The 25046-nt window shown below is 41.9% G+C and overlaps 1 protein-coding gene across 7 annotated transcripts in view; it reads left to right on the top strand.

The window, feature by feature from the left end:
- Positions 1–25046, top strand: part of elmo2 (engulfment and cell motility 2) — a 32532-nt gene continuing 7486 nt past the window's right edge. Inside the window, exons 1-15 of one of the 7 annotated variants that reach the window (XM_072451414.1) lie at positions 1–108; positions 976–1016; positions 4407–4479; positions 4552–4602; positions 6736–6905; positions 7197–7296; positions 15037–15188; positions 15568–15646; positions 16704–16742; positions 16978–17028; positions 19174–19296; positions 19608–19727; positions 21685–21789; positions 24090–24198; positions 24275–24411. In XM_072451414.1, coding sequence (XP_072307515.1) covers positions 31–108; positions 976–1016; positions 4407–4479; positions 4552–4602; positions 6736–6905; positions 7197–7296; positions 15037–15188; positions 15568–15646; positions 16704–16742; positions 16978–17028; positions 19174–19296; positions 19608–19727; positions 21685–21789; positions 24090–24198; positions 24275–24411 — 1428 coding nt within the window. In that variant the 5' untranslated portion in view covers positions 1–30. Of the gene's footprint in view, positions 109–975; positions 1017–4406; positions 4480–4551; positions 4603–6735; positions 6906–7193; positions 7297–15036; positions 15189–15567; positions 15647–16703; positions 16743–16977; positions 17029–19173; positions 19297–19607; positions 19728–21684; positions 21790–24089; positions 24199–24274; positions 24412–25046 lie in introns of all 7 variants that reach the window. The other 6 variants (XM_072451415.1, XM_072451413.1, XM_072451420.1 and 3 more) reach the window with 6 other exon arrangements.

Here is a 25046-nt window from a genome sequence, read left to right as displayed (position 1 = left end):
CTCTCAGGGGCCGCAGCTAGAGCCAGAGCCATGCCTCCTCCGGTCGACATCGTGAAGGTGGCGATTGAGTGGCCCGGCGCCAACGCTCAGCTCATCGAGATGGATCAGGTCAGACGTGACGCAGTCTTTCACTTCTGTTACTTTTGTCATTGGACGTTAAATCCAGCGTCCGAGGAAAATGAACAGGTTTGAATCGATATCGAAATAGCTGTCAACAAATGTAGTAAACGATTAATCAGGAGAAAAGATTAGTCTATATCTAAAAAAACTCATTAAAAGCGTTAATTTTTTAGATTTCTTGAGACATTTTGGGATATTTAACATAAAACCTGGAAAATATCCCAAAATGTCTCAAGAAATCTATAAAATTTAACACTTTTAATGAGTTTTTTTTAGATATGAACTCGATGTAGATCTTCGTCTTGGTTTTAAAAATCTCCATTTCTCTTACATTACGATCCAAACAACTCATTCATTAGACAAAAGAAAGATCACTGGATTAATCGATCTCCAAAATAATTGTCAGTCGCCGCCAAAATGAAGCGAAATACATTAAAAACCTGTTTAAAAAACAGATGGAACGAGATCTTGTGTCGTGAGTGTTTTACGCTCGGGAGTTATTTCTCACACGTGGAGAGGACATGGAATCTGTGATACAACGACACAAAAACCAAACAAAATCAGTACCGTATTTTCCGCACTATAAGGGGCACTTAAAAGCCTTTAATGTCTTATATATGGATGAACTCTGGTCGTGCTTAAGGACCTCGAAGTGATTTTGTGTGGTAAACGTTTGTTTCGCTTATATATGAAAAATGATCAAAATATTCACTTTATAGTTCAGAAAATACATTATATTGTGAACGCACCATTTATGTTTTACAAAAGATATGAAATAGATTTGTGTCCTAACATCTAAACGTTGTTCCTCTAGAGGCTCTTTACGTGTCTGTGTTGCTTGTTCTCTCTCTGCAGAAACGAGCGCTGTCTTCAATCATCCGGGAGGTGTGTGACGGGTGAGGAACTAAACCAGGACTAAACCAGGAACTAAACCAGGACTAAACCAGGAACTAAACCAGGACTAAACCAGGAACTAAACCAGGACTAAACCAGGAACTAAACCAGGACTAAACCAGGACTAAACCAGGACTAAACCAGGACTAAACCAGGAACTAAACCAGGAACTAAACCAGGACTAAACCAGGAACTAAACCAGGACTAAACCAGGAACTAAACCAGGACTAAACCAGGACTAAACCAGGAACTAAACCAGGAACTAAACCAGGACTAAACCAGGAACTAAACCAGGACTAAACCAGGAACTAAACCAGGACTAAACCAGGAACTAAACCAGGACTAAACCAGGACTAAACCAGGAACTAAACCAGGACTAAACCAGGAACTAAACCAGGACTAAACCAGGAACTAAACCAGGACTAAACCAGGACTAAACCAGGACTAAACCAGGAACTAAACCAGGAACTAAACCAGGACTAAACCAGGAACTAAACCAGGACTAAACCAGGAACTAAACCAGGACTAAACCAGGAACTAAACCAGGACTAAACCAGGACTAAACCAGGAACTAAACCAGGAACTAAACCAGGAACTAAACCAGGACTAAACCAGGAACTAAACCAGGACTAAACCAGGAACTAAACCAGGACTAAACCAGGACTAAACCAGGAACTAAACCAGGACTAAACCAGGAACTAAACCAGGACTAAACCAGGAACTAAACCAGGACTAAACCAGGACTAAACCAGGAACTAAACCAGGACTAAACCAGGAACTAAACCAGGACTAAACCAGGAACTAAACCAGGACTAAACCAGGAACTAAACCAGGAACTAAACCAGGACTAAACCAGGACTAAACCAGGTCTAAACCAGGAACTAAACCAGGACTAAACCAGGAACTAAACCAGGACTAAACCAGGAACTAAACCAGGAACTAAACCAGGACTAAACCAGGAACTAAACCAGGACTAAACCAGGAACTAAACCAGGACTAAACCAGGACTAAACCAGGACTAAACCAGGACTAAACCAGGACTAAACCAGGAACTAAACCAGGAACTAAACCAGGAACTAAACCAGGACTAAACCAGGAACTAAACCAGGACCTAAACCAGGACCTAAACCAGGAACTAAACCAGGAACTAAACCAGGAACTAAACCAGGACTAAACCAGGAACTAAACCAGGACTAAACCAGGAACTAAACCAGGAACTAAACCAGGGACTAAACCAGGACTAAACCAGGAACTAAACCAGGAACTAACCCAGGGACTAAACCAGGAACTAAACCAGGAACTAAACCAGGACTAAACCAGGAACTAAACCAGGACTAAACCAGGAACTAAACCAGGACTAAACCAGGGACTAAACCAGGACTAAACCAGGAACTAAACCAGGAACTACACCAGGACTAAACCAGGAACTAAACCAGGACTAAACCAGGAACTAAACCAGGACTAAACCAGGAACTAAACCAGGACTAAACTAGGAACTAACCCAGGACTAAACCAGGACTAAACCAGGAACTAAACCAGGAACTAAACCAGGAACTAAACCAGGAACTAACCCAGGACTAAACCAGGAACTAAACCAGGACTAAACCAGGAACTAACCCAGGACTAAACCAGGGACTAAACCAGGACTAAACCAGGGACTAAACCAGGACTAAACCAGGGACTAAACCAGGAACTAAACCAGGAACTAAACCAGGACTAAACCAGGGACTAAACCAGGACTAAACCAGGAACTAAACCAGGACTAAACCAGGGTCTAAACCAGGACTAAACCAGGAACTAAACCAGGACTAAACCAGGAACTAAACCAGGACTAAACCAGGGACTAAACCAGGACTAAACCAGGAACTAAACCAGGACTAAACCAGGGACTAAACCAGGAACTAAACCAGGACTAAACCAGGAACTACACCAGGACTAAACCAGTAACTAAACCAGGACTAAACCAGGAACTAAACCAGGACTAAACCAGGAACTAAACCAGGACTAAACTAGGAACTAACCCAGGACTAAACCAGGGACTAAACCAGGACTAAACCAGGACTAAACCAGGAACTAAACCAGGACTAAACCAGGGACTAAACCAGGAACTAAACCAGGACTAAACCAGGAACTACACCAGGACTAAACCAGGAACTAAACCAGGACTAAACCAGGAACTAAACCAGGACTAAACCAGGAACTAAACCAGGACTAAACTAGGAACTAACCCAGGACTAAACCAGGGACTAAACCAGGACTAAACCAGGAACTAACCCAGGACTAAACCAGGGACTAAACCAGGACTAAACCAGGGACTAAACCAGGACTAAACCAGGACTAAACCAGGGACTAAACCAGGAACTAAACCAGGAACTAAACCAGGACTAAACCAGGGACTAAACCAGGACTAAACCAGGAACTAAACCAGGACTAAACCAGGAACTAAACCAGGACTAAACCAGGGACTAAACCAGGAACTAAACCAGGACTAAACCAGGAACTACACCAGGACTAAACCAGTAACTAAACCAGGACTAAACCAGGAACTAAACCAGGACTAAACCAGGAACTAAACCAGGACTCGAACAGGACTAAAACAGGACTAAAACAGGACTAAAACAGGACTCGAAAATGACTAGACCAGGACTAAACCAAGACTTGAAAAGGACCAAATGGGTTCAAAACAAGAGATTTGTGGGAGGAAAAACAGAGCAACAAAGAAATAATATTAAACTGCAAGATTTATTGTGATCAAATTGAAATGGCAATTTTGATAAATAAATCTTTCCTAACAAACTCTGCAAACAACAACACAGTCTCTTCTGATGTTTACAACTGAATAACCCTGTAGTTAACACCACTTACATATCATCAAATGTTGCATAGCTGTTATTCATAAATAACCCAGTTCACAGATGAAAAAGGTGCATCTTCTGGTTCACACTTCAGAATGAGACGCTTCACCGCTCAGAATCATCCTGTCCACGCAATTCTCACCTCGTTATATTATCATGTGGTGGTAAAGCGGGAAAAAAATGATTCAAAATAATCTAGTTGTTGTTTTAGAGGAGAAACTAGTGCTCGAAAAGCCTTAATAATGCACACAATTTGGTATTTTGGACGTTTAGACCTCAAAAATGACCTAAAACGGAGACGAGAAAAGTTCAAATAATCCAACCACGTATCATACTTTTGTCCTTTGTAGTCTTAAAAGTACTACACGTAACTGAGTACTACCTACATCATTTTATATCTTAAAATCTGGGACCAATGTGGAAGTGTGAATGCATCTGCTGGAGGCACAGACGGCGGGGAAGTGTCTGCAGACGCCTGAACTGCTCGCTCGCTCCTTTTACAGCTTCGCACAAACTCAGCTTTGCTCTTGTGTCCAGGTGGTCGCTGTCGGGCTCGGAGCAGTTCGCTCTGCGTTACGCCGATGGTCCTCAGCTCTACATAACGGAGCAGGTGAGACTCTCGGCGTGACTCGGCTCTGAAGAGGTTTTTCAGATTGACTCAGCGTCTTCTCTTACGTTTCAGAGTCGAGGAGAAATCAAGAATGGCACGATCCTCCGACTCGCTATTTCACCTGTAAGTGTTTCTGTGGAAGTGAAAGTTCAGCTTCATTGAACCCATTTTTTGCACATTGTCTGGTAGCGTTTTATAATAACTACACTTTTGATCGCCTTAATAAAACACCAACAACAAATAATGTGTTCAGAATGATTCAGGTTTAGTAATTACTTCATTAAACCCTAACTCCTTTTCGAAGTAGTTACTAAGTCTGAGTCATTCCTAATAAATGATTTGTTCTTGTCTTATGCTTTATTAAGGATAATTAAGGTGTGGGTTTTATAAAGTGGTATATTCACATGTGAATGGACATGTGACATTATCCAACTGCCAACTGGAAAATATATATCTCTTTTTAGTCCTGGTTTAGTCCTGGTTTAGCCCTGGTTTAGTCCTGGTTTAGTCCTGGTTTAGCCCTGGTTTAGTCCTGCTTTAGTCCTGCTTTAGTCCTGCTTTAGTCCTGCTTTAGTCCTGCTTTAGACCTGCTTTAGTCCTGCTTTAGATCTGCTTTAGTCCTGCTTTAGTCCTGCTTTAGTCCTGCTTTAGACCTGCTTTAGTCCTGCTTTAGTCCTGCTTTAGTCCTGCTTTAGACCTGCTTTAGTCCTGCTTTAGATCTGCTTTAGTCCTGCTTTAGATCTGCTTTAGTCCTGCTTTAGTCCTGGGTTAGACCTGCTTTAGTCCTGCTTTAGTCCTGCTTTAGTCCTGCTTTAGTCCTGCTTTAGTCCTGCTTTAGTCCTGCTTTAGTCCTGCTTTAGACCTGCTTTAGTCCTGCTTTTGTCCTGCTTTAGTCCTGCTTTAGACCTGCTTTAGTCCTGCTTTAGACCTGCTTTAGTCCTGCTTTAGACCTGCTTTAGTCCTGCTTTAGATCTGCTTTAGACCTGCTTTAGTCCTGCTTTAGACCTGCTTTAGACCTGCTTTAGTCCTGCTTTAGATCTGCTTTAGACCTGCTTTAGTCCTCCTTTAGTCCTGCTTTAGACCTGCTTTAGTCCTGCTTTAGTCCTGGACCTGGAGGTATTTGGAAAAGTCCTGGTCAAACTGATACAATCCTGCTGCTTTCACACTTGTCTTGATTTGGTCCTGGTTTGACCCCCGTTTATTTTATTATATATTACATATTATATATGACTCTGTTTAGTCTTGTTTTAGTTCTGGTTTAGTTCTGGTCTAGTCCAGGTTTCGGGTTTAGTCCTAATTTGGATGTGGCATGTGTGAAAGTGTGAATGTAACTCATGACTACAATACAAGTGTTGTTTTGTCTGAGGCCAGTGTCCTCTGTCTGTCCTTCCTCTGTCCTCTGTCCTTCCCCTGTCCTCTGTCCTTCCTCTGTCCTTCCTCTGTCCTTCCTCTGTCCTTCCTCTGTCCTCTGTCCTTCCTCTGTCCTTCCCCTGTCCTCTGTCCTTCCTCTGTCCTCTGTCCTTCCTCTGTCCTTCCTCTTTCCTTCCTCTGCCCTTCCTCTGTCCTCTGCCCTTCCTCTGCCCTTCCTCTGTCCTCTGTCCTTCCTCTTTCCTTCCTCTGCCCTTCCTCTGTCCTCTGTCCTTCCTCTGTCCTTCCCCTGTCCTCTGTCCTTCCTCTGTCCTCTGTCCTTCCTCTGTCCTTCCTCTTTCCTTCCTCTGCCCTTCCTCTGTCCTCTGTCCTTCCTCTGCCCTTCCTCTGCCCTTCCTCTGTCCTCTGTCCTTCCTCTGTCCTTCCCCTGTCCTCTGTCCTTCCTCTGTCCTCTGTCCTTCCCCTGTCCTCTGTCCTTCCTCTGTACTTCCTCTGTCCTCTGTCCTTCCTCTGTCCTTCCTCTGTCCTTCCTCTGCCCTTCCTTTGTCCTCTGTCCTTCCTCTGTCCTTCCTCTGTCCTTCCTCTGTCCTTATAGAGTAAGTCTGGCGTATGTTGCTCCTTGATTATCGTTTTGCTGTTTTGCAAAGCTCATATTCTGCAGTAAATATAGTTGTGCTTGAGAGAGTAGTGAATGTAGGTCAGAGCGAGGAAACAAAGTGTGAATCCTCTGCAGAGATGTCAACAACAACGACAACAACAACAGCACTGAAATGTTATGTTGTTTTTAATTCAAATAAAATTAGAATGAAATAAAAATACTGGGTTAACTAACTTCCACAGTGTATTTTCTCGTCCGTCTAAATCCTTGTATCATCTGTGGCGTCCCAGGGCCGTGCGGCGCGTCAGCTCCTGGAGCGGGTTCAGTCCCATGGGATCGACGCCCGTCTGGAGGCGCTGAAAGAACTGGCCAAACTATCAGCCGACCCAACCTTCGCCGCAGAGTTCATCAACATGGAGGGCATCGGGACCCTGGCACAGCTGGTGGAGAGCGGGACGCAGTAAGGACCAGGAACCTGGACTGGATCGTGACTGAACCTGGACTGGAGCGTGACTGAACCTGGACTGGATCATGACTGAACCTGGATCATGACTGAACCTGGACTGGATCATGACTGAACCTGGACTGGATCGTGACTGAACCTGGACTGGATCATGACTGAACCTGGACTGGATCATGACTGAACCTGGACTGGATCATGACTGAACCTGGACTGGATCATGATAGTTTCTAAGTTCAATAACATAAAGTGTAAATGATGTGAATATAAATATACTTTCTTTATCAGTAGTTTTGGTGAGATGTTGGCCTTCACCCTCACGGCCTTTCTGGAGCTGATGGACCACGGCATCGTCTCCTGGGACCTGATCTCCCTGTCCTTCATCAAACAGGTACTTTTACTTTAGTCCGTGTTACAAACAGATACACTTACATTAGTCTGTGTTACAAACAGATATATTTACATTAGTCTGTTACAAACAGATATATTTACATTAGTCTGTTACAAACAGATATATTTACATTAGTCTGTTACAAACAGATACATTTACATTAGTCTGTTACAAACAGAACATTTACATTAGTCTATGTTACAAACAGATATATTTACATTAGTCTGTTACAAACAGATACATTTACATTAGTCTGTGTTACAAACAGAACATTTACATTAGTCTATGTTACAAACAGATATATTTACATTAGTCTGTTACAAACAGATATATTTACATTAGTCTATGTTACAAACAGATACATTTACATTAGTCTATGTTACAAACAGATACATTTACATTAGTCTGTGTTACAAACAGATACATTTACATTAGTCTATGTTACAAACAGATACATTTACATTAGTCTGTGTTACAAACAGATACATTTACATTAGTCTGTTACAAACAGATACATTTACATTAGTCTGTGTTACAAACAGATACATTTACATTAGTCTGTTACAAACAGATACATTTACATTAGTCTGTTACAAACAGATACATTTACATTAGTCTGTTACAAACAGATATATTTACATTAGTCTGTTACAAACAGATACATTTACATTAGTCTGTTACAAACAGATACATTTACATTAGTCTGTTACAAACAGATACATTTACATTAGTCTATGTTACAAACAGATACATTTACATTAGTCTGTGTTACAAACAGATACATTTACATTAGTCTGTTACAAACAGATACATTTACATTAGTCTGTTACAAACAGATACATTTACATTAGTCTGTTACAAACAGATATATTTACATTAGTCTGTTACAAACAGATACATTTACATTAGTCTGTTACAAACAGATACATTTACATTAGTCTGTTACAAACAGATACATTTACATTAGTCTATGTTACAAACAGATACATTTACATTAGTCTATGTTACAAACAGATACATTTACATTAGTCTGTTACAAACAGATACATTTACATTAGTCTATGTTACAAACAGATACATTTACATTAGTCTATGTTACAAACAGATACATTTACATTAGTCTGTTACAAACAGATATATTTACATTAGTCTGTTACAAACAGATACATTTACATTAGTCTATGTTACAAACAGATACATTTACATTAGTCTGTTACAAACAGATACATTTACATTAGTCTGTGTTACAAACAGATATATTTACATTAGTCTGTTACAAACAGATACATTTACATTAGTCTATGTTACAAACAGATACATTTACATTAGTCTGTTACAAACAGATACATTTACATTAATCTATGTTACAAACAGATACATTTACATTAGTCTATGTTACAAACAGATACATTTACATTAGTCTGTTACAAACAGATACATTTACATTAATCTATGTTACAAACAGATACATTTACATTAGTCTATGTTACAAACAGATACATTTACATTAGTCTATGTTACAAACAGATACATTTACATTAGTCTGTGTTACAAACAGGTCCTCAGATTGAATCAAACCTCACTAGTTTGTAATCATTGCTCTCTGGTCAAGATCTCTTACCAACCCTGAGCTATTGTTGCCTAGTAACGCATCTCATATTTTCCTTTTCATTTATCTTTTGAAAAGCATTTCAGCATTGACTCAACAGGGTTTCACTGCAGCTCTTACAAACCATCTGTACTCTTCTTACTGATGTCGTTTGTGCTGCAATTATATTTTTCTAACATCATTTTAGTTTTTTATTATGGAAACTTAACTCTATATTTCTTTCTTCTTTGTGAAGTTCCTTGAGTGCCCACAAAGGTAGAAGAGTTCTTCTTTATTTGAATCAAGGCTTAAATAAATCTTTATGAACTAATGTAATTTCTTAAGCAATTTCCCACTTGTCTCCATGAAGATGGATGAGGTAAAGCCACAGTGTGGAACATTCTAGACAAAGTCACATCTTCAAATACTGTAGATAGTTCAACTGTGACAAATGCAGTTCTTAATCTTCACGACACTAGAACAAAACCAGGGCCAATTGTCAAGGACTGACCTAAACCAGGTCCACACGAGAATGTAACTATGGAAACCAAACACGAGGATGTAACTATGGAAACCAAACACGAGGATGTAACCATGGAAACCAAACACGAGGATGTAACCATGGAAACCAAACACGAGGATGTAACTATGGAAACCAAACACGAGGATGTGACTATGGAAACCAAACACGAGGATGTAACTATGGAAACCAAACACGAGGATGTAACCATGGAAACCAAACACGAGGATGTAACTATGGAAACCAAACACGAGGATGTAACCATGGAAACCAAACACGAGGATGTAACCATGGAAACCAAACACGAGGATGTAACCATGGAAACCAAATACGAGGATGTAACCATGGAAACCAAACACGAGGATGTAACTATGGAAACCAAACATGAGGATGTAACTATGGAAACCAAACACGAGGATGTAACTATGGAAACCAAACATGAGGATGTAACTATGGAAACCAAACACGAGGATGTAACTATGGAAACCAAACACAAGGATGTAACCATGGAAACCAAACACGAGGATGTAACTATGGAAACCAAACACGAGGATGTAACTATGGAAACCAAACACGAGGATGTAACCATGGAAACCAAACATGAGGATGTAACTATGGAAACCAAACACGAGGATGTAACTATGGAAACCAAACACGAGGATGTAACTATGGAAACCAAACACGAGGATGTAACTATGGAAACCAAACACAAGGATGTAACCATGGAAACCAAACACGAGGATGTAACTATGGAAACCAAACACGAGGATGTAACTATGGAAACCAAACACGAGGATGTAACCATGGAAACCAAACACGAGGATGTAACTATGGAAACCACACGAGGATGTAACCATGGAAACCAAACACGAGGATGTGACCAATGGAAACCAAACACGAGGATGTAACTATGGAAACCAAACACGAGGATGTAACCATGGAAACCAAACACGAGGATGTAACTATGGAAACCAAACACGAGGATGTAACAATGGAAGCCAAACACGAGGATGTAACCATGGAAACCAAACACGAGGATGTGACCATGGAAACCAAACACGAGGATGTAACTATGGAAACCAAACACGAGGATGTAACTATGGAAACCAAACACGAGGATGTAACTATGGAAACCAAACACGAGGATGTAACCATGGAAACCAAACACGAGGATGTAACCATGGAAACCAAACACGAGGATGTAACTATGGAAACCAAACACGAGGATGTGACTATGGAAACCAAACACGAGGATGTAACCATGGAAACCAAACACGAGGATGTAACCATGGAAACCAAACACGAGGATGTAACTATGGAAACCAAACACGAGGATGTAACCATGGAAACCAAACATGAGGATGTAACCATGGAAACCAAACACGAGGATGTAACCATGGAAACCAAACACGAGGATGTAACTATGGAAACCAAACACGAGGATGTAACTATGGAAACCAAACACGAGGATGTAACCATGGAAACCAAACACGAGGATGTAACTATGGAAACCAAACACGAGGATGTAACTATGGAAACCAAACACGAGGATGTAACCATGGAAACCAAACACGAGGATGTGACCAATGGAAGCCAAACACGAGGATGTAACCATGGAAACCAAACACGAGGATGTGACTATGGAAACCAAACACGAGGATGTAACTATGGAAACCAAACACGAGGATGTAACTATGGAAACCAAACACGAGGATGTAACTATGGAAACCAAACACGAGGATGTAACCATGGAAACCAAACACGAGGATGTAACTATGGAAACCAAACACGAGGATGTAACTATGGAAACCAAACACGAGGATGTAACTATGGAAACCAAACACGAGGATGTAACTATGGAAACCAAACACGAGGATGTAACCATGGAAACCAAACACGAGGATGTGACTATGGAAACCAAACACGAGGATGTGACCAATGGAAGCCAAACACGAGGATGTAACTATGGAAACCAAACACAAGGATGTAACTATGGAAACCAAACACGAGGATGTAACTATGGAAACCAAACACGAGGATGTAACTATGGAAACCAAACACGAGGATGTAACTATGGAAACCAAACACGAGGATGTGACCAATGGAAGCCAAACACGAGGATGTAACTATGGAAACCAAACACGAGGATGTAACTATGGAAACCAAACACGAGGATGTAACTATGGAAACCAAACACGAGGATGTAACTATGGAAACCAAACACGAGGATGTAACCATGGAAACCAAACACGAGGATGTAACCATGGAAACCAAACACGAGGATGTAACTATGGAAACCAAACACGAGGATGTAACTATGGAAACCAAACACGAGGATGTAACTATGGAAACCAAACACGAGGATGTAACTATGGAAACCAAACATGAGGATGTAACCATGGAAACCAAACACGAGGATGTAACTATGGAAACCAAACACGAGGATGTAACTATGGAAACCAAACACGAGGATGTGACCAATGGAAGCCAAACACGAGGATGTAACTATGGAAACCAAACACGAGGATGTAACTATGGAAACCAAACACGAGGATGTAACTATGGAAACCAAACATGAGGATGTAACTATGGAAACCAAACACGAGGATGTGACCATGGAAACCAAACACGAGGATGTAACTATGGAAACCAAACACGAGCATGTGACTATGGAAACCAAACACGAGGATGTAACTATGGAAACCAAACACGAGGATGTAACTATGGAAACCAAACACGAGGATGTAACTATGGAAACCAAACATGAGGATGTAACCATGGAAACCAAACACGAGGATGTAACTATGGAAACCAAACACGAGGATGTAACTATGGAAACCAAACACGAGGATGTGACTATGGAAACCAAACATGAGGATGTAACTATGGAAACCAAACACGAGGATGTAACTATGGAAACCAAACACGAGGATGTAACTATGGAAACCAAACATGAGGATGTAACCATGGAAACCAAACACGAGGATGTAACTATGGAAACCAAACACGAGGATGTAACTATGGAAACCAAACACGAGGATGTAACTATGGAAACCAAACACGAGGATGTGACTATGGAAACCAAACATGAGGATGTAACTATGGAAACCAAACACGAGGATGTAACTATGGAAACCAAACACGAGGATGTAACCATGGAAACCAAACACGAGGATGTAACCATGGAAACCAAACACGAGGATGTAACCATGGAAACCAAACACGAGGATGTAACTATGGAAACCAAACACGAGGATGTAACTATGGAAACCAAACACGAGGATGTAACTATGGAAACCAAACACGAGGATGTAACTATGGAAACCAAACACGAGGATGTAACCATGGAAACCAAACACGAGGATGTAACTATGGAAACCAAACACGAGGATGTGACTATGGAAACCAAACACGAGGATGTAACCATGGAAACCAAACACGAGGATGTAACTATGGAAACCAAACACGAGGATGTAACCATGGAAACCAAACACGAGGATGTAACCATGGAAACCAAACACGAGGATGTAACCATGGAAACCAAATACGAGGATGTAACCATGGAAACCAAACACGAGGATGTAACTATGGAAACCAAACATGAGGATGTAACTATGGAAACCAAACACGAGGATGTAACTATGGAAACCAAACATGAGGATGTAACTATGGAAACCAAACACGAGGATGTAACTATGGAAACCAAACACAAGGATGTAACCATGGAAACCAAACACGAGGATGTAACTATGGAAACCAAACACGAGGATGTAACTATGGAAACCAAACACGAGGATGTGACTATGGAAACCACACGAGGATGTAACCATGGAAACCAAACACGAGGATTTGACCAATGGAAGCCAAACACGAGGATTTGACCAATGGAAACCAAACACGAGGATGTAACCATGGAAACCAAACACGAGGATGTGACCATGGAAACCAAACACGAGGATGTAACTATGGAAACCAAACACGAGGATGTAACTATGGAAACCAAACACGAGGATGTAACTATGGAAACCAAACACGAGGATGTAACCATGGAAACCAAACACGAGGATGTAACCATGGAAACCAAACACGAGGATGTGACTATGGAAACCAAACACGAGGATGTGACTATGGAAACCAAACACGAGGATGTAACCATGGAAACCAAACACGAGGATGTAACTATGGAAACCAAACACGAGGATGTAACCATGGAAACCAAACACGAGGATGTAACTATGGAAACCAAACACGAGGATGTAACCATGGAAACCAAACACGAGGATGTAACCATGGAAACCAAACATGAGGATGTAACCATGGAAACCAAACACGAGGATGTAACCATGGAAACCAAATACGAGGATGTAACCATGGAAACCAAACACGAGGATGTAACTATGGAAACCAAACACGAGGATGTAACTATGGAAACCAAACATGAGGATGTAACCATGGAAACCAAACACGAGGATGTAACTATGGAAACCAAACACGAGGATGTAACTATGGAAACCAAACACGAGGATGTAACCATGGAAACCAAACACGAGGATGTAACTATGGAAACCAAACACGAGGATGTAACTATGGAAACCAAACACGAGGATGTAACCATGGAAACCAAACACGAGGATGTAACTATGGAAACCAAACACGAGGATGTAACTATGGAAACCAAACACGAGGATGTAACCATGGAAACCAAATACGAGGATGTGACTATGGAAACCAAACACGAGGATGTGACTATGGAAACCAAACACGAGGATGTAACTATGGAAACCAAACACGAGGATGTAACTATGGAAACCAAACACGAGGATGTAACTATGGAAACCAAACACGAGGATGTAACCATGGAAACCAAATACGAGGATGTGACTATGGAAACCAAACACGAGGATGTAACCATGGAAACCAAATACGAGGATGTGACTATGGAAACCAAACACGAGGATGTAACTATGGAAACCAAACACGAGGATGTGACTATGGAAACCAAACACGAGGATGTAACTATGGAAACCAAACATGAGGATGTAACCATGGAAACCAAACACGAGGATGTAACTATGGAAACCAAACACGAGGATGTAACTATGGAAACCAAACACGAGGATGTAACCATGGAAACCAAACACGAGGATGTAACTATGGAAACCAAACACGAGGATGTAACCATGGAAACCAAACACGAGGATGTAACTATGGAAACCAAACACGAGGATGTAACTATGGAAACCAAACACGAGGATGTAACTATGGAAACCAAACACGAGGATGTAACTATGGAAACCAAACACGAGGATGTAACTATGGAAACCAAACACGAGGATGTAACTATGGAAACCAAACACGAGGATGTAACTATGGAAACCAAACACGAGGATGTAACTATGGAAACCAAACACGAGGATGTAACTATGGAAACCAAACACGAGGATGTAACTATGGAAACCAAACACGAGGATGTAACCATGGAAACCAAACACGAGGATGAGTTATTCAGGACAAAACCACTGACCCCAGATCTGAGCATGTCCTGCACTAGGACAAAGCCAAGGCCAGAACAGGTCTCTAACTCATGCTTTGGTTGTTGTTTGTCTCACCGCTCGACCTTGTCCTCCTGCAGATCGCCGGATACGTGAACCAGCCCATGGTCGACGTGTCCATCCTGCAGCGCTCTCTGGCCATTCTGGAGAGCATGGTCCTGAACAGCCACAGTCTCTACCACCGGGTGGCGCAAGAGATCACCGTTGGACAGCTCATCGGGCACCTGCAAGTGTGAGCTCACCCACGCACCCACGGGGCCACCCACGGGGCCCCGTGCTCTGAACGGGACGCCCTGTGAGGAGGGCAGAGAGTAGGGCTTTATCTGTCTTTAGTCCTCGTGTCTCCCCCATTTTAGACCTGGTTTGGTCTTAGTTTGGTTCTAGCGCTGGTGGTAGTGGTAGTAGTAGTAGTAGTAGTAGTAGTAGTAGTAGTAGTAGTAGTAGTAGTAGTAGTAGTAGTAGTAGTAGTAGTAGTAGTAGTAGTAGTAGTAGTAGTAGTAGTAGTAGTAGTAGTAGTAGTAGTAGTAGTAGTAGTAGTAGACCAACGTGAAGAACCTTGTTTCTTAGAACCAGGTGCTTCTAACGGTTTGTTCTGGTGTTGGATATTTCAGGTCGAACCAGGAGATCCAGACTTACGCCATCGCTCTGATAAACGCCCTGTTCCTGAAGGCCCCTGAGGACCGAAGACAGGTCAGAGTCACAAACCAAACCTCTCATTTAACAGTTCAAACCGAGCGTCTTCTCGTTGGGAGTCTGTCTGCTGCGCTGCTTTTCAACACTCACAGACACGTTCTTCTCTTTCTTCCTCTGTGACTTGTGTTCGATTGTGATTTTGGTCCATTCTCTGGTGGATTTTGGCGATTTATCTCCTGCACAATCCTCTGTTCTCACCTCTCTGTGTCACTGGGCCTAAACTAATCACTCTTTTCCCATTTGAGTCCCATTCTTTGTACAGTTTGAGTTTTTTCCAGCCTTTCTTCTGTGTTTATTCTGCGTAAAAGCTGCTAATCCTGTAGTTTAGACCTCCTAAAAATCTGTAAGTGCTAATTAAAATCTGTTAATATTGCTTTTTAGTGCTTCTCCAAAGTGCTTTTGCTCCTGGACTTTAAAACGTGCTCAAACGATCCAGTACAATGGAGGAATGGAGACGCCTGGAGCCAAAAAGAAGTAGAAATGCTAACGATTTGAAGGCTTTATGGCCAAAAAATAAGCAACATTTTGAAAGTTTGCTCTTTTCTAGCCTCAAAATTGTGTTTGAGCTTCACCTTTTGTGAAGCTGAAGGCTGTAAAATGTCTGTCCATGAAATGAAAAGGACCAAACATTTCTGTGAGTATTTGTCTGGAAGAATCTAAAAAAAGTATTATTAAATAAAGAAATAATATGCTGTAAAATACAATTGCATTTTGTGACATTCTGTGGTTAATCCCAGTTCCATTGAGTCACATTATGTTCCACTTTTGCCTCCATTTTGGACACGTTTTAAAGGTCAAATTATATATGACTCCAAAATGATCCATTCGGTAATTTCTAAAAATAAATGTCCTTTTTAATATAAAATTTGCCCCAAACCTTGAGCCAAAATGTGACACTTTTATGCCTGAAGAATGTGAAATGCATAAATAGAGTCTCTTCTTTATACTGTATAGTGACAGTTTGTTGCTGTTGCTGATGTGTTTGGTGTGTGCTTTTGCTTTATGTCTTATGTTTTATATATTTGCATGTGTGTTACAAACCCTCCCTTTGCAGAATCAGGACTATTCTAATGCGCTGGAGTGTTACCTCACTGTGAGTACGCCGGCCCCTGTAGCTTCAGCTTCACTCACTTTTCTGTTTAGTCATCGTGTTTTCCACCGTTTGAATTCTTTTGCGAGCGCGGCGATGACACGCACAGACTTAATTTAGACCTCACAATTCTCCTCCAAACTTACATCAAAGTGCTGAACGTTTATAGTCGTGCAATTAATCATGGTGCGTGCGCTGCTTGTGGTGCAGTAAACGAGCGTCCTTGTCTGTCCCGTAGGAGATGGCGAGCACTTTGGCCCAGAAGCACCTGCGATCCATCATCCTCAACGTGAGTTTCACTCTCGCTTCAGAAGGAAATAAACCGCTTTAGCCGTGTTTTGGCACAAACTGATACATTTACATTTATTTTACAGTATTACTGTTTTTCTACATTATTTGTCTGTTTTTCACTCAAGGATCAATACAATTTGCCCAATGTGAATCACATAAGTTTGATATTTTAAGTTTGAGCTATTATTTAAGGGAGCAGTTAGTTCCCCAGTTTAATTTCACTAGTTTACTTTATTTTGTTTTACTTTGTTTACTTGACTTTACTTTGGTTTAATTACATGACTTGACTTGACTTTGCTTTTACTTCATTTTACTTTACTTTACTTTTACTTTACTTTACTTTGCTTGACTTCAGTATACTTTAGTACTAGTACAGAATATACTGTATGCCGTACAGCGCACAGTAAAACAGTAAAACAGTATAACAACCACATAAACGATGGACATGAGTAACACAAAAACTGCAGTGTGAAGTAAACATGTGTTCAAAAGGACACAAAGGACAAGACAGAAGACATAAGACAGTTTAATGTCCTCGCTCTGCATAAAGAGCTGTTTTGTATGAATTACCCTGAGCGCCTGGTTTTGAGTGCACTTTGCACCATGTGTCCACTACTGTCCATCTGTCCATGTGTCCACTACTGTCCATCTGTCCATGTGTCCACTACTGTCCATGTGTCCACTACTGTCCATGTGTGTGTCCACTACTGTTCATGTGTGTGTCTACTGTCCATGTGTCCACTTCTGTCCATGTGTCCACTACTGTCCATGTGTCCACTACTGTCCATCTGTCCATGTGTCCACGTGTCCACTACTGTCCATGTGTCCACTACTGTCCATGTGTGTGTCCACTACTGTTCATGTGTGTGTCTACTGTCCATGTGTCCACTACTGTCCATGTGTGTGTCCACTACTGTCCATGTGTGTGTCTACTGTCCATGTGTCCACTACTGTCCATGTGTCCACTACTGTCCATGTGTGTGTCTACTGTCCATGTGTCCACTACTGTCCATGTGTCCACTACTGTCCATGTGTCCACTACTGTTCATGTGTGTGTCTACTGTCCATGTGTCCACTACTGTCCATGTGTGTGTCCACTACTGTCCATGTGTGTGTCTACTGTCCATGTGTCCACTACTGTCCATGTGTCCACTACTGTCCATGTGTGTGTCTACTGTCCATGTGTCCACTACTGTCCATGTGTCCACTACTGTCCATGTGTGTGTCTACTGTCCATGTGTCCACTACTGTCCATGTGTCCACTACTGTCCATGTGTCCACTACTGTTCATGTGTGTGTCTACTGTCCATGTGTCCACTACTGTCCATGTGTCCACTACTGTCCATGTGTCCACTACTGTCCATGTGTGTCCACTACTGTCCATGTGTCCACTACTGTCCATGTGTGTGTCTACTGTCCATGTGTGTGTCTACTGTCCATGTGTCCACTACTGTCCATGTGTCCACTACTGTCCATGTGTGTGTCTACTGTCCATGTGTCCACTACTGCCCATGTGTCCACTACTGTCCATGTGTCCACTACTGTCCATGTGTGTGTCTACTGTCCATGTGTCCACTACTGCCCATGTGTCCACTACTGTCCATGTGTCCACTACTGTCCATGTGTGTGTCTACTGTCCATGTGTCCACTACTGTCCATGTGTCCACTACTGTCCATGTGTGTGTCTACTGTCCATGTGTCCACTACTGCCCATGTGTCCACTACTGTCCATGTGTCCACTACTGTCCATGTGTCCACTACTGTCCATGTGTCCACTACTGTCCATGTGTGTGTCTACTGTCCATGTGTCCACTACTGCCCATGTGTCCACTACTGTCCGTGTGTCCACTACTGTTCATGTGTGTGTCTACTGTCCATGTGTCCACTACTGTTCATGTGTGTGTCTACTGTCCATGTGTGTGTCTACTGTCCATGTGTCCACTACTGTCCATGTGTCCACTACTGTCCATGTGTCCACTACTGTCCATGTGTGTCCACTACTGTCCATGTGTGTCCACTACTGTCCATGTGTCCACTACTGTCCATGTGTCCACTACTGTCCGTGTGTGTCTACTGTCCATGTGTCCACTACTGTCCATGTGTCCACTACTGTCCAGCCTCTAACACGCCGTTTCATCTTCAGCATGTGATCAGAGGAAACCGACCAATCAAAGCGGAGATGGCCCACCAGCTCTATGTGCTTCAAGTGCTGACCTTTAACCTTCTGGAGGAGAGGATGATGACCAAGATGGACCAAAATGACCAGGTCAGACGGGACGGAGGTCAGCGGACACTGTCCACACTAAACTTCTGCTGCTTTTTATTCAGAACAAGTCGTACGATTCCAAAGTACGAGAAGTTTGACATTTGAGCTGTTTTTGATGAACGAAACGGTTGTGAGGCTGAAACTCTTTACTTTACTGCCTTGTTCATGCTGTGAGTTGGTTTGCATCTCCACAAACCTGGATAAAAACATACGTTAGCCTTGACTTCAACATGAACATGGACACACTGTGGGACCTGATCATGGACAGTTATGATTAGATTCACATTGATCATATTATTCATATTTCTTAGACTCAGAGAGACGTCATATTCGAGCTGCGCAGAATCGCCTTCGATGGAGAGAACGACCCGACAGGAACCGAGAAGAGGAAGGCCATGTACAGCAAGGACTACAAGATGCTGGGCTTCACGGTGAGCGACACCTCCTTCATGAACCTCCGCCTCCTTCATGAACCTCCGCCTCCTTCATGAACCTCTGCCTCCTTCATGAACCTCTGCCTCCTTCATGAACCTCCGCCTCCTTCATGAACCTCTGCCTCCTTCATGAACCTCTGCCTCCTTCATGAACCTCCGCCTCCTTCATGAACCTCCGCCTCCTTCATGAACCTCTGCCTCCTTCATGAACCTCCGCCTCCTTCATGAACCTTCACCTCCTTCATGAACCTCCGCCTCCTTCATGAACCTCTGCCTCCTTCATGAACCTCTTCCTCCTTCATGAACCTCCGCCTCCTTCATGAACCTCCGCCTCCTTCATGAACCTCCGCCTCCTTCATGAACCTTCACCTCCTTCATGAACCTCCGCCTCCTTCATGAACCTCTGCCTCCTTCATGAACCTCTGCCTCCTTCATGAACCTCTGCCTCCTTCATGAACCTCCGCCTCCTTCATGAACCTCTGCCTCCTTCATGAACCTCTGCCTCCTTCATGAACCTCTGCCTCCTTCATGAACCTCTGCCTCCTTCATGAACCTCCGCCTCCTTCATGAACCTCTGCCTCCTTCATGAACCTCTGCCTCCTTCATGAACCTCTGCCTCCTTCATGAACCTCTGCCTCCTTCATGAACCTCTGCCTCCTTCATGAACCTCTGCCTCCTTCATGAACCTCTGCCTCCTTCATGAACCTTCATCTCCTTCATGAACCTCCGCCTCCTTCATGAACCTTCACCTCCTTCATGAACCTTCACCTCCTTCATGAACCTCCGCCTCCTTCATGAACCTTCACCTCCTTCATGAACCTCTGCCTCCTTCATGAACCTCTTCCTCCTTCATGAACCTCTGCCTCCTTCATGAACCTCTGCCTCCTTCATGAACCTCCGCCTCCTTCATGAACCTTCACCTCCTTCATGAACCTTCACCTCCTTCATGAACCTCTGCCTCCTTCATGAACCTCTGCCTCCTTCATGAACCTCTGCCTCCTTCATGAACCTCTGCCTCCTTCATGAACCTCTGCCTCCTTCATGAACCTCTGCCTCCTTCATGAACCTTCACCTCCTTCATGAACCTCCGCCTCCTTCATGAACCTCCGCCTCCTTCATGAACCTTCACCTCCTTCATGAACCTCCGCCTCCTTCATGAACCTCTGCCTCCTTCATGAACCTCTGCCTCCTTCATGAACCTCTGCCTCCTTCATGAACCTCCGCCTCCTTCATGAACCTCCGCCTCCTTCATGAACCTCTGCCTCCTTCATGAACCTCTGCCTCCTTCATGAACCTCCGCCTCCTTCATGAACCTCCGCCTCCTTCATGAACCTCTGCCTCCTTCATGAACCTCTGCCTCCTTCATGAACCTCTACCTCCTTCATGAACCTCTGCCTCCTTCATGAACCTCTGCCTCCTTCATGAAGCTTCATCTCCTTCATGAACCTCCGCCTCCTTCATGAACCTTCACCTCCTTCATGAACCTTCACCTCCTTCATGAACCTCCGCCTCCTTCATGAACCTTCACCTCCTTCATGAACCTCTGCCTCCTTCATGAACCTCTTCCTCCTTCATGAACCTCTGCCTCCTTCATGAACCTCTGCCTCCTTCATGAACCTTCACCTCCTTCATGAACCTTCACCTCCTTCATGAACCTTCACCTCCTTCATGAACCTCTGCCTCCTTCATGAACCTCTGCCTCCTTCATGAACCTCTGCCTCCTTCATGAACCTCTGCCTCCTTCATGAACCTCCGCCTCCTTCATGAACCTCCGCCTCCTTCATGAACCTCTGCCTCCTTCATGAACCTCTGCCTCCTTCATGAACCTCTGCCTCCTTCATGAACCTCTGCCTCCTTCTGGATATGTTCATATTCACACGCACAAAAACACAATATTTGACTACTTATTACTTGATATAATATGCTTCATGTTTTGTGGTTCATGTCGTTCCAGAACCACGTGAACCCGGCGCTGGACTTCACTCAGACTCCTCCAGGGATGTTGGCTCTGGACAACATGTTGTACCTGGCCAAAGTCCATCAAGACACTTACATCAGGGTACGACAGCTCCTCCCACTTCACTAATACTACTACCATAATACTACTACCATACTACTACCATAATACTACCATACTACTACCATAATACTACCATACTACTACCATAATACTACTACCATACTACTACCATAATACTACCATACTACTACCATAATACTACCATACTACTACCATAATACTACCATACTACTACCATAATACTACCATAATACTACTACCATACTACTACCATACTACTACCATACTACTACCATACTACTACCATACTACTACCATAATACTACCATACTACTACCATAATACTACTACCATACTACTACCATACTACTACCATAATACTACCATACTACTACCATAATACTACCATACTACTACCATAATACTACCATAATACTACTACCATACTACTACCATAATACTACCATACTACTACCATACTACTACCATACTACTACCATAATACTACTACCATACTACTACCATAATACTACCATACTACTACCATACTACTACCATAATACTACTACCATACTACTACCATAATACTACTACCATACTACTACCATACTACTACCATAATACTACTACCATACTACTACTACCATACTACTACCATACTACTACCATACTACTACTACCATAATACTACTACCATACTACTACTACCATACTACTACCACCATAATACTACTACCATACTACTACTACCATAATACTACTACCATAATACTACTACCATAATACTACTACCATAATACTACCATACTACTACTACCATAATACTACTACCATAATACTACTACCATACTACTACCATACTACTACCATAATACTACTACCATACTACTACCATACTACTACCATACTACTACCATAATACTACTACCATACTACTACCATACTACTACCATACTACTACCATACTACTACCATAATACTACTACCATACTACTACCATAATACTACTACCATACTACTACCATACTACTACCATACTACTACCATAATACTACTACCATAATACTACTACCATACTACTACCATACTACTACCATACTACTACCATACTACTACTACCATACTACTACCACCATAATACTACTACCATAATACTACTACCATACTACCACCATAATACTACTACCATACTACTACCATACTACTACCATAATACTACTACCATACTACTACCATACAACTACTACTACCATAATACTACTACCATACTACTACCAGAATACTACTACCATACTACTACCATAATACTACTACCATGCTACTACCATACTACTACTACCATAATACTACTACCATACTACTACCATACTACTACCATACTACTACCATAATACTACTACCATACTACTACCATACTACTACCATACTACTACCATAATACTACTACCATACTACTACTACTACCATAATACTACTACCATACTACTACCAGAATACTACTACCATACTACTACCATACTACTACCATAATACTACTACCATGCTACTACCATACTACTACTACCATAATACTACTACCATACTACTACCATACTACTACCATAATACTACTACCATACTACTACCATACTACTACCATACTACTACCATACTACTACTACCATAATACTACTACCATGCTACTACCATACTACTACTACCATAATACTACTACCATACTACTACCATACTACTACCATAATACTACTACCATACTACTACCATACTACTACCATACTACTACCATACTACTACCATACTACTACTACCATAATACTACTACCATGCTACTACCATACTACTACTACCATAATACTACTACCATACTACTACCATACTACTACCATAATACTACTACCATACTACTACCATACTACTACCATACTACTACCATACTACTACCATACTACTACTACCATAATACTACTACCATGCTACTACCATACTACTACTACCATAATACTACTACCATACTACTACCATACTACTACCATAATACTACTACCATACTACTACCATACTACTACCATACTACTACCATACTACTACCATACTACTACTACCATAATACTACTACCATGCTACTACCATACTACTACTACCATAATACTACTACCATCGTCTATGAAAAATAACACAGTTGTATCACTAGTAACAAGAAGAAGAACAAGAAAAACGTGCAAAAAAACACTTTCCTCCTTTGTTACTATGACCGTTACTACCGACTCCTATTTTCCCAACTGCCGTACTAATTATGACTCATTATGACTAATGATTTTCCGTTATAAACCCCGTCACAGATCGTCCTGGAGAACAGCAGTCGTGAAGACAAACACGAATGTCCCTTCGGTCGTTGTGCCATTGAACTGACCCGGATGCTGTGTGAGATCCTGCAGGTCGGAGAGTTACGTGAGTACAACGTTCACACTTCTACGACTTTGGCTTCGATAAAACACATTTGAGACTTTTATTTGTCTTTCTTCAGCTAACGAAGGCTGTAACGATTACCACCCGATGTTCTTCACTCACGACCGCGCCTGGGAGGAGTTCTTCTGCGTCTGTATCCAACTGCTCAACAAAACGTGGAAGGAGATGAGAGCCACGGCTGAAGACTTCAACAAGGTCCATCAACACGACAAACTGGGCTCAAACAACCCTAATCCAGGACTAAATGATGCCTAAACTGGACCTAAACCCTCAATGACAGATGTGGAAAACACTGTTAAACCTTTTATCTTATTTATTCTTGAATTGCATAGGTTAAACTGAGTATTCAATCCTCTAAGTCTTTAGTTGTTTAATGTCGATGGCGTTTTAGTTGACCAACATTTGTTTTAGTCGACTTATTATTTGATTTAAATTATGAGGATTTATGAGAAGACGACACAAAGGAGTTTTCTGATTATTAATGGTGTGAACCAGGAGTTTAATCAGTCGTTTACATATTAATGTAATATAATATGTATATTTTTGCTTTCTAGTGAGACAGACAGACAATGACAATAGAAAGATTTAAAAAAAATACAGAAAAGACAAAAACTAAATAAAAAAAAAGACAAAAAGATAATAATGATCATTTAAAAATAAAATAATAATAAATAAGAACATTTTCAAAAGGCTTTTGAACTCTTGTGATTACGGTTTGGTCCAGATCATAGAGTTTAGAGTTTTGAGCGTTTCTGTCAGTCGCACGCTGCTGTCCCCTTTTAGTTTGTGTCTTTAATGTTCTCACATGTCAGTGTTACGTTCATCGTGGG

The sequence above is a fragment of the Eucyclogobius newberryi genome, unplaced genomic scaffold (genome assembly GCF_026437365.1).
Source record: "Eucyclogobius newberryi isolate DKJ021-1_F unplaced genomic scaffold, fEucNew1.0.hap1 SCAF_19, whole genome shotgun sequence".
In the NCBI taxonomy this organism is placed as follows: Eukaryota; Metazoa; Chordata; class Actinopteri; order Gobiiformes; family Gobiidae; genus Eucyclogobius; species Eucyclogobius newberryi.
Note: the sequence above shows the minus strand (reverse complement) of the source record. Positions and strands in the feature narration are given on the sequence as shown.